This window comes from Pyrus communis, chromosome 3 (assembly GCF_963583255.1).
Source record: "Pyrus communis chromosome 3, drPyrComm1.1, whole genome shotgun sequence".
NCBI classification, from domain to species: domain Eukaryota; kingdom Viridiplantae; phylum Streptophyta; class Magnoliopsida; order Rosales; family Rosaceae; genus Pyrus; species Pyrus communis.
The window spans coordinates 22,984,986-22,998,193 of record NC_084805.1 but is presented as its reverse complement, the minus strand read 5'-3'; the positions used below and the strand labels follow the sequence as shown (position 1 = coordinate 22,998,193).

The 13,208-nt window shown below is 38.2% G+C and overlaps 1 protein-coding gene across 1 annotated transcript; it reads right to left on the bottom strand.

Annotated features, from left to right (window-relative positions):
• Nucleotides 1-5,155: 5,155 nt before the first annotated feature.
• LOC137729952 (serine/threonine-protein kinase AGC1-7-like) lies at nucleotides 5,156-7,264 on the bottom strand. Its single transcript, XM_068468999.1, has 2 exons — nucleotides 6,495-7,264; nucleotides 5,156-6,032 (listed from the first exon to the last, which is right to left on the bottom strand). Exons 1-2 carry the CDS (start codon nucleotides 7,241-7,243, stop codon nucleotides 5,156-5,158), a joined length of 1,626 nt encoding a protein of 541 aa, XP_068325100.1. The 5' UTR covers nucleotides 7,244-7,264.
• Nucleotides 7,265-13,208: the final 5,944 nt, after the last annotated feature.

The following is a 13,208-nucleotide window of genomic DNA, read 5'->3' as shown; positions in this document are numbered from 1 at the left end:
TGGAACATCAGGAGTAGCAGGGAGCACAGGTTCAAAATGTTCAGAGACTTGCTCATTTGATGGTGCAATAGACTGGATAGTAGGGGACGGCACAGGTATTGTAGGGCAAGGTTGAGATGAAATAGGGTTAGGATGGGTGTCAGTTGGAGAGGGTCTTGTGGCAAGAGTGGTTGGATTAGGGTTAAGTGGTTGATGCAAATTAGATCTGCTAGGGGTGTCAAATGTCAATAAGAGATCTGGGGTCAGAAGTGTACCTAAAGATGTGACGCTTTCTGAAGAAGATGTGAGTCCCTGAAAAGGGAAGCAGTCCTCATCGAATAGGACATGGCGAGACACATAAATGCGTCTTGTAGACAAATCCAAGCACTTGTAGCCCTGATGATTCAGTGAATAACCCAAGAAAACACAAGCTTTGGATTTTTGTTGAAGTTTATTTTGGGTATAAGGCACTAACCAAGGAAAGCATCGACAACCAAACACCTTTAAAACATCATACTTTGGTTTTTTTTGAAAAAGTTTCTCATAAGGGGATAAGTAAGACAAAAGTTTAGTTGGCAAACGATTTATCAAGTAAACTGCCGTGGAACAGGCATCAAACCAAAAATTTTTGGGCATGTGAGATTGTGAAAGCATGACTATACTTGTTTCAATAATGTGTCGATGTTTTCACTCGGCAATTCCATTCTGTTCAGGGTGTTTAGGACAAGAAAATCGTTGTGAAATGCCATTATCATTGAGAAATTTTTGAAAGGCATGGCTTTTATACTCGCCACCTTCATCACATTGAAGGGTTTTAATGGACAAATCAAACATTTTTTCAACTTTGGCCTTAAATGTAACAAAGATTTCGAACACTTCACTCTTGTTTTTCATAGGAAAGATCCAAGAATAACGAGAGTAGTCATCCACAAACAAAACGTAATAACGAAAACCTTCATTAGAAATAATAGGAGAACACCACACATCAGAGTGTAGAAGTTGCAAAGGAGATTGAGACATTGACTCAGACAATTTGAAAGGTAACTTTGTACTCTTGCCTAAGGGACACGACTGACAAAAACTTACATTGGAAGTTCCATGAATTGGTACCAATTTATTGGAAATTAAAAATTTAATTATAGAAGTGGCAGGGTGACCTAGTCTTGCATGCCATGTATTCACCGAACACCGAAGGCCTACAAATGCTGAAATTGGATGTTTGAGTTGTCCAGTGCCACATGGAAATGGATATAATCCATTCTCACATCTCCCTCGGAAAAGCGTCTTCCGAGTCTTGAGGTCCTTAACAAGGAAATAATAGGGAAAGATTAGAAGATAGCAATTGTTGTCCAAAATGAACTTATGCGCAGAAAGTATATTTTGGGAGGCAGAAGGACAATGAAGGATATTATGCATGTCAAACGAGCAAGTTGGAGTATGTAATTTATTTGAACCAGAATGAGAGATGGAAATGCCAGAGCCATTACCTACACCCCCAATAGTTTCATTACCATTATACTCTTTAGGGTTAACAAGGTTCTGAATCTCAGGAGTTATGTGAGCATTTGCGCCAGTGTCCAACAGCCAGGTACCATTTTGTTGTTTGTTGAGAGTGACAGGGGCAGACGACATGGCTGCAAGGCGTTGAGTGGGAATTCGTCCTTCAAACGCAGCATTCATCCTATTATAACAATCAAGGGCCGGATGACCTGGTTTGCCACAGATTTGACAAACAATTCTCTCACCATTAGAGACAACCCGCTCTACACTGCATGGCATGGTGCGAGAGTTGTTGTTGGTTCGAGGGCCATGGCCTCGTTGGTTGAACATGTTACCTCGATAGGATGAGGAAGCACCTCTCCCAGTCCCTCGAGTGCGGCCACCACCTCGACCACGAGAAGCAACAAAAGCATTGACCTGCACAGATTCCATCAATGGAGCAGTGTACGCAGCCATTCTACGCTCAGTAGTTAACAACAGTGCCTCAAGAGTAGGGTAAGTGATTGGAGAATCACGAGCTTGAGCAGCACTGACAGTCATCTCGAAGGCAGGTCCTAGGTTGTTTAACACAATCTGGACCAGTTCATCATCACTCACTGGTTGCCCTGCTAGGGCAAGGTTGTCAGCAATCGCATTCATGCGATCAAGGTAATCGGCCACAGTTAGATCACCTTTCTTCGTCTGCAATAATTCATTTCGCAGAAACAAAATCCTGTTTTGTGAAGTAGAGGCATACCGTTGCTCGAGTGCTTCCCAGGTGGCTCGAGCAGTCCTCTTGCTCGCCACGATAGACAGGACAGAGGCCGTCAACGAGCCATTGATCCAACTAAGGATCATTTGATCCTGTTGGACCCATGCAGTGTACGCAGGGTTCACAGTTGTTACACCCGGCAGATGCTTGGGAGGAGACTCCGTCGTTCCATCAACATATCCCATCAGATCTCTGCTCTTGAGAATTGGGAGAATTTGGGCCAACCACAGTGGGTAGTTGGTCCTGTCAAGTTTGATGTTAACGACAGTGGTGAAGGGGTGGAACGGATGAGGGGAAGAGGAGGAGGGGACAACATTGTTCTCAGCCATTGAAGCGTGGGAAGAAAGGGAGAATCGATGTCGTTAGACCAAAAAAAGGCTCAATACCATGTTATGATTTCTGATGTTAATCATTTATTTATTCCCTCCAGGCCTTACGGGTTATATACATACAATCTTTACAATTTAAAAATGCAAGTGACTGCACGCCACACATGCAGCAGCACAGTCACAGCACACAATAGCACTCAGATGCAATAGCACGAATAGAATTCTGCACTGCATGTGCATACTGATCTCAACCCATGCTTGCCAACTAGGATTCATGTGCATACTGATCTCAACCCATGCTTGCCAACTAGGATTCTGCACTGCATGTGCATACTGATCTCAGTGCATACTGATCTCATTTAACAGGGACAACATTGTTCTCAGCCATTGAAGGCCAATTATGCCAATTATGCCACTGATCTCATAAATTGGCATACTGTCAACCAAGTATGCCAATTTATGCATGCTCCCCAAACAACTCACTGGATGGCCGTCAAACGGATTTTACGATATTTGAAGGCCACGCATACTCATGGTCTTCTCTATAAACCTGGACCTACTCAACTCAGTGCTTTCTCTGATGCGGATTATGCAGGGAATCCGGATACTCGTCATTCAACTGGAGGCTTTTGTATATATCTTGGTTCCAACCTTATATCCTGGAGTTCAAAGAAGCAGAAGACTGTTTCTAGGTCTAGTGCTGAAGCCGAGTACAGGCAGTTGGCATACACTGCGGCTGAGCTCTCTTGGTTAAGATCATTATTCAAAGATCTGCATTTGTATTTGGTTCGTCCTCAAATCTGGTGTGACAATATATCTTCCATAGCTCTCGCGTCCAATCCAGTTTTTCATGCACGAACTAAACACTTGGAAGTTGACTATCACTATGTACGGGAGCAGGTGGTTCGTGGGCAATTATTGGTTAATTATCTTTGTTCGCAAGATCAACTTGCTGACCTGTTTACCAAAGGTCTGTCTTCGTCTCGGTTTAAGTTCCTTGTCTCCAAGCTTCCTGTTGTTCCACAACCTGTCAGCTTGCGGGGGGCTGTTAAATGAGATCAGTATGCACTGAGATCAGTATGCACATGCAGTGCAGAATCCTAGTTGGCAAGCATGGGTTGAGATCAGTATGCACATGAATCCTAGTTGGCAAGCATGGGTTGAGATCAGTATGCACATGCAGTGCAGAATTCTATTCGTGCTATTGCATCTGAGTGCTATTGTGTGCTGTGACTGTGCTGCTGCATGTGTGGCGTGCAGTCACTTGCATTTTTAAATTGTAAAGATTGTATGTATATAACCCGTAAGGCCTGGAGGGAATAAATGAATGATTAACATCAGAAATCATAACAGCTACAAGGGCTGGAGAAGGAAGAGGAAGAGGGAAGAAAGGCTAGAAAGAGGTTGGAGTCGGGTTGCCGCCAACCCCAAGTCAGAGTAAGGAGTGGCAGCTAGGAGGGTTTCTTTTTTCCTGAAGGCAGAGGGAAATAAAGGTTTTAGAGAGAGAGGTTTTTTCTGTCACTAGATTAATAGCTAGTTAGTATACCTTTTTGTGCTCTGAGTTGTGTTATGTATAGTCATGGATAAAGCGTCTAGGGTGCTCTAGAGTACCATACTCCAGGTGTTTTAACTAGTCGATCTTGATTTTTATACTTTTAAATAAAGATTTAACAATTAAAACATCTGGAGTACCATGTAATCTAGAGCAATCAAGAAAGTCCCTAGTCATGCATGGTGGGTCTCCTTAGTATTTCTTGTTGTGCCAGGGTGGCCTCTTGGTTGTTGTTAGAATTTTTCATCATACCTCATCAATGTGAATAGTTGTCTCATGTTGGAAAGTGTATAAGTTATGCAACGACTTATGTGGAGTTGTGATACCCTCTTATTGTCAATTAATTTTAAAGTGGAACTTTAATTTCATGGTATTAGAGTCTCGCATGTTTTTATTTTTTTGTTTTTAGTATTTTATATTTCGAATATTCACTTTGGGTTTCAGAATAAACCCAGTTTGCAGTCCCAAAGGCCTGCTCAAGTAGGCATCTTTACCAAGTGCAAGGAGATGCCTAAACAAGTCAAGGTTAGAGAATATTATACAAGACAGTATTGCTATCTCCCCATACAAATTCTAAACAAGTTTACTAACAAGTTTACTATGACAGCATACAATATCCAGGAATTGTATCATTAACACAATCTACTTTTCAATTCAACCTGAGGAGTTCCATAATCAGCACGAAATTCCGAAGCAACGGAACAAGTATTAGTCCTACTTTGAACAATTTGACAGTATGTTACACCAGACCAGATACAAATCATATACAATGTAGTACACATCGACAAATTCTTAAACAGAAATCGACGCATATACACGCGAAAGAATGACACACAAAACTTTAGATGCAATTTCCATCCCTGTATATGTGTTGTTATTTCCCCTTGCCTAGAAAGAAATCAATAGTATTCTGCTAACAAATGTTTTCTCTGTGAAACCCTCAACATGTAATGATAAGTATATATCTCATTGGGTTGCAACGTTTTGCTCTTTGTACAATGTAGTTTTCCTCCCGAGAATGTAAAATATCATCCTAAAGGAGTGCTAGAAGTACTCAAAATCTACATAAGATGAATCATTACTACCGTTCTTCTTATCACTTCCCACATCTGTCATCTTTTTGTCTGCAGAGTTCGCCTCCTTGCTGGCATATTGTGAAAAGTCTACCGGTTCAGGAACATGGGGAGGCGTGGCACATCTCACCAGAGCCCAGTTCACTCCCTCGAAAAATGGGTGTTGCTTTATTTCTGTGGCACCCCTTTTGTACGCAATTCGTTTATGTGGTTCTTTCACCAAGAGTCCTCGTATGAGATTACGCGCCACAACACTTACTGGTGGTGTTTCTGGGAATTTCAGAGGCTGGCCTACAACGTTGAAGAGCGTGGCACGATTTCCTTGACCTTTGAAGGGGGTTGTCCCATGTAAGAGCTCGTATAAGAAGATACCAAATGTCCACCAGTCCACTGCACTACCATGGCCCTCTCCGCGAATAATCTCTGGGGCTAGATATTCGTGTGTTCCAACAAATGACATGGAACGCACATTTGTAGGCTCTGCCATTAGTTCAGGGAGGGATCCATTAGCTGAAAGGCCAAAATCTGATTTGGATTTCCGGTTTTTCTTGGTAGGTAAAATGCGTGGAAAGAAATTGGAAGGCTGCATACAACCATGCACAGCAAGGTCATTGTCTAAAATGCCCCCGCCACCACCACCACCACCGGCAGCACCACCATTGCTTACATGGGCAGATGAAGACTTGACTAGTGTAGGATTGACAGAACAGCGGAGTGAGAGATCGAAGTCTGAGAGCATGATATGACCCTCGTCTCTGACTAGAACATTTTCTGGTTTTAAATCCCTGTACACAATTCCTAGCATGTGCAGATACTCAAGTGCTAACAAAACCTGTGATGCATAAAACCTGCCAAAGGATAAAAAGTAAGAAACATCTTGCCCAATCTAAACAGCTAAACTTTCATCATGCTTTGATAAAAGAATTCTATCAGTCAGCATATAAACATATGCACTTCTGCACCTGGCAAGAACCATTCTTTTCCGTGCCATTGTCCATAAACACGGAAATGAAAGAGACCCTTAATCTACGTTATGTATCCAACTTTCAATGAAATAACTCTTGCATCTAAAAAAAAAAAAAAATTTAACATGACATCTACATCCCTTAAAATGCAAGAAAGGTACTCTAACTGTGCAACTTAAGCAGTGAATTGAAGCATCAAACTAGTATTTCCAAGACAAACCTCATTAATCATGCTTGTAAGGAAATTTAATAGTACAGATCAAAGATCAAATACATATTAAAAGTTAATCACAATCAATAATTAACTAAATATTATGCAATCTGAAAAACTGGAAAGGTACTAACCGTGAAGCTTCCTCTGTAAAATGCTTGTTTGGTTGCTTCTGCCGAAGAGAGTGTAGATTACCTCCACTACAGTACTCCATGACCAAGCAATAGAACTTATCAGTTTCAAAGTAAGAATAGAGAGTGGGCAAGAATGGGTGGTCAAGAAGTCCAAGTATCTCTCTTTCTGTCTGTGCTCGCAACAGCTTGTTTCTACTAGCAAGAGATGCCTTGTCCATGACCTTCATGGCAAAAAACGTGTTTGTTCCTCTGAGTTCAACAAGATAGACACTGCCAATATCTCCATATCCTAGGCGCTTGAGAAGCCGAAAATGGCTAAGATTAAGTGGGGAACCTTTAGAGACCATGTTAATGGCATCCCACCGCACATCACCACCAGTATGAGGCCTGAGGGGTGTACTGGAGGAGCTCTCTAAGCTGTCAGAGCGGGAGCTACTGCCGCTCATTTGGGTAAGGTTGGTGACAGAATTGCTACTTTTCATACCTCCTGTAGCCCTTCCTGTTGAAGTGGTTAGAAGTTCAGAATTTGCAGGTGCCATTGGGCTTGGAAATGGACGATTGTTGGTGGTTGTCTCAGCTGTAGTCTTAGTACTGAGTTCTGTTCCTTTGGAAACTTGATCCACTTTCTGAGGTCCACCTGATGGATTATTAGTTGAACTGGCATTAAACTTTCCTATTCTATCCACATTTTTGGGGCAGTTAACCTTATCATTTGATGAATTGGCACCACTCTTGACCTGAAATTCCATCTTGGTTCCACATTGTGCTTCTTCTGATGAGCTATAGCTCATCTGCATTAGAGCAAGAAAGAATTTTAAGACGTAGATATTGCTAGATTAACTCCTTTACAGAACAAAAATACATGACAAGAATCAACATAATCAATATGGAGCGCTTACCTCAGAAGAGTCAGAAAAATTGGATGGATTTGAAGACATGAATTTGGGTAACAACGACAACACCCCTTAAAGGCAATTCCTGATCATATCGTCACCAAAAAAAAAAAAAAAACCATTACTTGTAGCACAAGATAATGTCGATTTAACCTACAGTCACGCAACAACATCCGCAGTCTTCAGCACGTAAAAGTATACTGTACTCATCAAAACATCATCTACCAAAACCTAACCCTCTAACCATCCAATTACAAAACCCTTTAAACTGACATCCTCAGGAGGAGCAAGGAGCCTAAACTCCTCATTTATGATCATGTTGGTAACAATCACCATTAAAAGAATAAAAATCCTCTGCTACAAGCAACAATATATTCTACTTATTTATGGTCAAAGAACATACATTCTTTGTATGCATATCTAAATCAAAGCATAATAAAATCAAAGATAAAAACCAGTATGTGGTGGGCACGTAGGAGACACAGACGCATAAACCAAAGTCAATGTACAGAAATTAAAACTGCATTAATTAAATCAAATTAGAACTAGTCATATCTACACAGATAAACTAAGCAAAAATAAATCAAAGAACAAAAAAACTAAGCAAAAATAAATCAATGCAAACGCAAAAACAAAAAAGAAACCCGTCTGCAACAAAAGAAACCCAGCAAAAATAAAAGAAACCCATCCGAAACAAAAGAGGGCAGGGAATGCAGAACCCACCAGAAACTCAATGCGGCAATGAAAACCGATAAAGCTGCAATCTTTATCCCTTTGAAGCAGGGATTGTTTGTTCCCCAAGCAACTGTCAAAGGAAGACAAAATCTTTGTTGAAAAATGGAGAGAAAACGAAAGAAGGAGTCATGGGTTGGAAAGGGAATGGGAAATGGTGGGAATTGGTGGGAATTGAGAAGGGGAATGAGCTGGTTCTTGGGTGGACCACCACACAGGCCCGGAATCAGGAGGAGGAGAAGGTCTGAAGAGAAAATGGGAGAGAAAATTGTGGAACAAAACGAAACTAGAATTAGGAAAATCCAATTTTCCATTTTCCATTTTATAAATGTGAGAGAAATTAAAGACTTTGGGAATTTTGGGATTGTGTTTTTGTTTAACTTGAGGAAAGAGAGGGAGGCAGGGAGGGAGGGAAACGGTCACAGCTATGGGGATGGATGGTTGGCCGTTTAATCCTCTGTGAAATAGTGGTCGGCGGGGCTTCTGTTCCTCTGAGGACACCACTAACTCTGGCCTTGCAACCGGATGAGCTGGCCTCTCATGGTCCAATGATTGGTGGACATGTGTGATATAAGTTTTGAGAAGAAAATTTTGTTAGGAGAGATTCTTCTATTCGGAACCCAAACAAAGCATTTATTGGAGCAGGGTTAGACCAAAATTTGGGAAATTATGAAAAGATTTTTCAATGTAACCAGTATACATAGTGATACATCATGTGTCATTATATAAATTATGAGATATGTGTGCTAAAAAGTTAATAACTAAAAAAATAAAATTTTTCATCATTCCTATCAAAACACGTGATGCACCATTTATATTTTCATTACAATTAAAAATTTCTCCGAATTGCGAGCCTGACAAATGGTGGGTTAGAGGGAGTTTTTAATAAGTAAGTCTTAGAGAACACGTGATCAGGTTTCCCTATTTTAAAATTTCTCCTTTACTAGATATGGTAAGCCAAAATACCATTTGCTTTATTGCTAGTTTACTAATATGTAATCGATAAAATCAGAACAAAATACCATTTGCTTTATTGCTCGTTCACTAATATGTAATTGAGAAAATTGGGAGAAGGGCAGAGTAAAAATGAGAATGAGAATGAGAACAGTTAATCTCGTAATCAGTTTAATTAATTTTTTTTTTTTTTTTATGATTTGGATTACATATTTTAGTGTTGCGAGCCACATGTTTTTTTTTTTGTTTTTTTCTATGTTAGTAAGCGTAGGAGATTTCAAAAATTAGAATTTTTTTTTTCTGTATTTACAAACGGGAAAATTAGGTTCATATCCTTCTTTTTGTTACTCTATTGATTAAAATCCTATTCATTTTGAATTTTTAATCAAGGTCCTTGGGTATTAATAATATCATTAATTATTTGAATAATAAAATATTTTTATTTTTAAATATATTCCTTTAGTGTTAAAACTGTTAGAATTAGTATATTTATATTTATGGCTAAATTTTTTATCATATATTTTTATTTTTAGTTTGTACGTATTTTTAATTTGCAAATATTTTTTAATTTGTACCAATTTTCTTTTCATTTTTAATTTGTACGCATATATTAGTTTCTTTTTGTGCCCATATTTTTTAAAGTTTTATTTGTGTTTGTACCCATGTGTATACCTTCACATGACATTGTATATTTAATCAATGATAGAAAAATTACATATGGTATATTTATGTTTTATGCCTAAACTTTGTATCATATATTTATATTTTTAGTTTGTACCCACTTTTAATTTGCAACATTTTTTTTTCTTTTTAGTTTTATTTTGTACCCATGTATTAATTTCTTTTAGCACCTATATTTTAAAAAATTCATTTGTACTCATAATTTTTAATCTTTTATTTGTACCCTAATTTATTTATAATGTACTACCCATTCTTCTTTATTAATGTACCACTTTGTTATATGTGAAATGTACCATTTTTTTTAACACTATGGATACATTCTTTTGCCATTTCTTATTTCTTATTTTTACATAGTTTTTATCCATTTATTCAATCAAAATGTTTGAATTTTTTTATTGTAACCGTTTCTAATAGTATTATAATGAGGGATTTTAAATTTATAGGATTATAAATCTCATAAAATATCAAACAATTAATGTCAAAACTATAAAAATATAAATATTAATAGTAATATAATGAGGTGTACAAAGTTAAGGGACCTTGATCCAACTTTGAATACTATTAAGGTTTTAATCAAAAAATGTTAAGGATTAAGGACCGCATCCAAAGTATCCCGTTTACAAACACAAGAGAATTCTTGATTTGGCATTGCCCTTTTGTTTTTCTTCTCACATCTATTGGGATTTTGAAAAGGAATTGAAAATTTATGTGCTTTAGTATTTAGAAAAAAACTCCACTCAAATAAAGATTGAATTTTTTTATGACACAGATTCACTAATGTTGTGGCCAATGGTGTTTCATCATGTAATGCATATGCCCATTTCCATTGCACTTTTTATCTAGTTTGGTCTCTACGATTGGATTGGAATGAATAACTGATCATATTTAAGGTGTGTCGAGAATAGTGGGGTCAATTATTTTTTTCATTTTATTTCTTTAGACCTTCTTTGCGACTGAAAGAGCGAACCTTGGCACAATAGAAAGGTTTCCCCTTTGTGATCAAAATGTCATAGGTTCGAGTTGTGAAAACAACCTCTTTGTAAAGCAAGATAAAGTTACGTACGATAAACTTTCTTACCCCCCCATAACCCTCGCAAAACGTGGAGTCTTTTTGGCTTGGAGTCGCTCTTTTTAGAGCTTCTAATTTTTGCTCTTCTGGCAATAAGTTATATTTGAGAGTTCTATTACTATTTGCTACCTACCAAGGAGTTTTAACTTTTGACATGAATCTTATAAGAGCACCTTCCAAAAGAATTTGATGTGATTTTCCCATTTGGAATTTGTAGATCCTATTTTGGGCATGTATACTTTTATAAAAAAAAATGAATGCAGATGAGTATCGCTTCTGTCTGTATTGCTGTGAAATCAATTGTATGAAATTTTTTCAACAAATTTTCATGTCTCCTACTTATTACTTTATTTGATCTTTCGTTTATATTATTCCCTTACAAAGGGACGTACAATGCAGAAGAGAAAGTAATAAAGCTTCAAAGCGAGCTCGTGGGCAACGCTTCTAAGGTAATTTAAGCTGATTGTTGGATACAATAATTACCATTATTCATGTCGAAGTTCATACAAGTCCATAGAATTGGCTCGAAAAATGCATGCTGTTTGTTGTCCTGCTACAAGTAAACTTCTTTAGGCCATCTCCAACCGAATGATCCAGAGGGTCAGATGACTGAAAATAGTCCGAAAACCGTCTCCAACTGAGGACTAGGCCAGAGGGCTCATGGGCCTCACAAAATTTGAAAGGGCCAAAGGGCTGGCCAAAATTTTTGCTTAAAATTGTCGGATATAACCGATATGAATAAGAGCAATAGTGTTGGTTATAATCGACACGAATAGTAGGCCAAAATTTTGAATCCAATGGCTAGTTACCGTTGGATTCTTTTTTTTTTTTTTTTTTTTTTTGGGCCAAATTTTTTTTTTAATGAATTTAAAAAATTCCCCTTTTTTTCCTATAAATACAAATGAATTGCCGAGTAGATAGATCAGATCCGGACGCGGCTGTTGCTCCGCGGCGATACGGACTCGACCCACCCACTATGTTTGGATGAGGGAAATAAACATGGAATTTTGGTAAAAGTCAGAATTTATAAATTGACAAGCACCAATTCTCTTGTTTGGATTCATAAACATAGAAATTTAGAATTTCCGCATAGAAAAAAAACTTGGAATTTGGGACCTCCAAATCCCAAGTTCAAATTCCATGTAAATAGGTGTCATTTCTCAATTTCTATGATTGAGAGTTTAAAAATAACAAATTTCATATTCAATTCCGTTGTTCTTTTAGGTTAACCAAACAAGAAAATTTACAAATTCTAAAAAAATAAAATCTCATCATTTCAATTTCCGTCATTTTTAAATTCCTTAGTAATCTTAAATTTCTTCACCCAAACATAGTGGCACATGATTTTTGATCTCACATAATTTTCACCATTTTTAAATTTAAGTTGTTGTAGTTTTTAAATTTAAATAATAAATTATGTTTGGCCCTATGGCCCTCGGTTGGAGATGGAGGCAAATATAACCATGTACTATTCATTAAAATATTAATATATTGGAGGGCTAGAGGGCTAAAACGAGGTCTCTGGCCAGCCCTCGGTTGGAAATGGTCTTAGAAGAAATAAGTTGATATAAGTACGGTTGGCAGAAAGATTGTGCTTGCAGGATATGGCTGCTTTAGGGTTTATAGGATATAAGCTATATTCGCACAGTTGAGAGCTTCTTGGAGAAGTATGGTGATTTTGCTGCTAGAATCATGGCTGATGAGGATGCCACAAGGATCTTGAGATAATACAACGAGAGATGAACTTTTTACAACTTCTTTGTCCTTCTAACCTTTCAAAATGTGTTCGATAATGAGGATACCTTATTTTGATATTGTATGGGTTCGTGATTTATCCTTGTACTGTAACACGAATAACCCCTTGCACAAACTTTGGATATATTTATTTTATGTCAATGTGACAGATATTATTGGAGGCTGTGAGTTTTTGACAAGTTACTAACTTGAGGATTACAATCAAAGCTCAGTCTGCCTGTCTCTCCCACTTGCATATCAACTTGAACTAGTGCCGCAGGACTCCTGCAGCAGCTGACACGAAACCCCTCTGGTAAGACTCCAATCTTTGAAGAGACGGTCTCTTCCGTAGAGTGGTAACGGAAAACACAACTCGATGTTTTCTCTGAAACTCTATGTAGTTAATCTGCGGCAGTTAATAAATCCTTATTACCAACCAAGTAATGAAAGCATGCTTGGGATTGGCTCTACTATGCCAAACATGATGCCACCATTCCTCAGGGCTGGCACAAATCTGGAGTTTTGGGCTTCAAATTGGGCCAAAACACATGCTTACCCTCTTCTTCACGTGAGGCCTGGTGCCAACACGAACCGTTCTGCTAACTGGTGGAGAATGTAACCCAAAATCGAACTGCTTGTTAACAGTTTGTT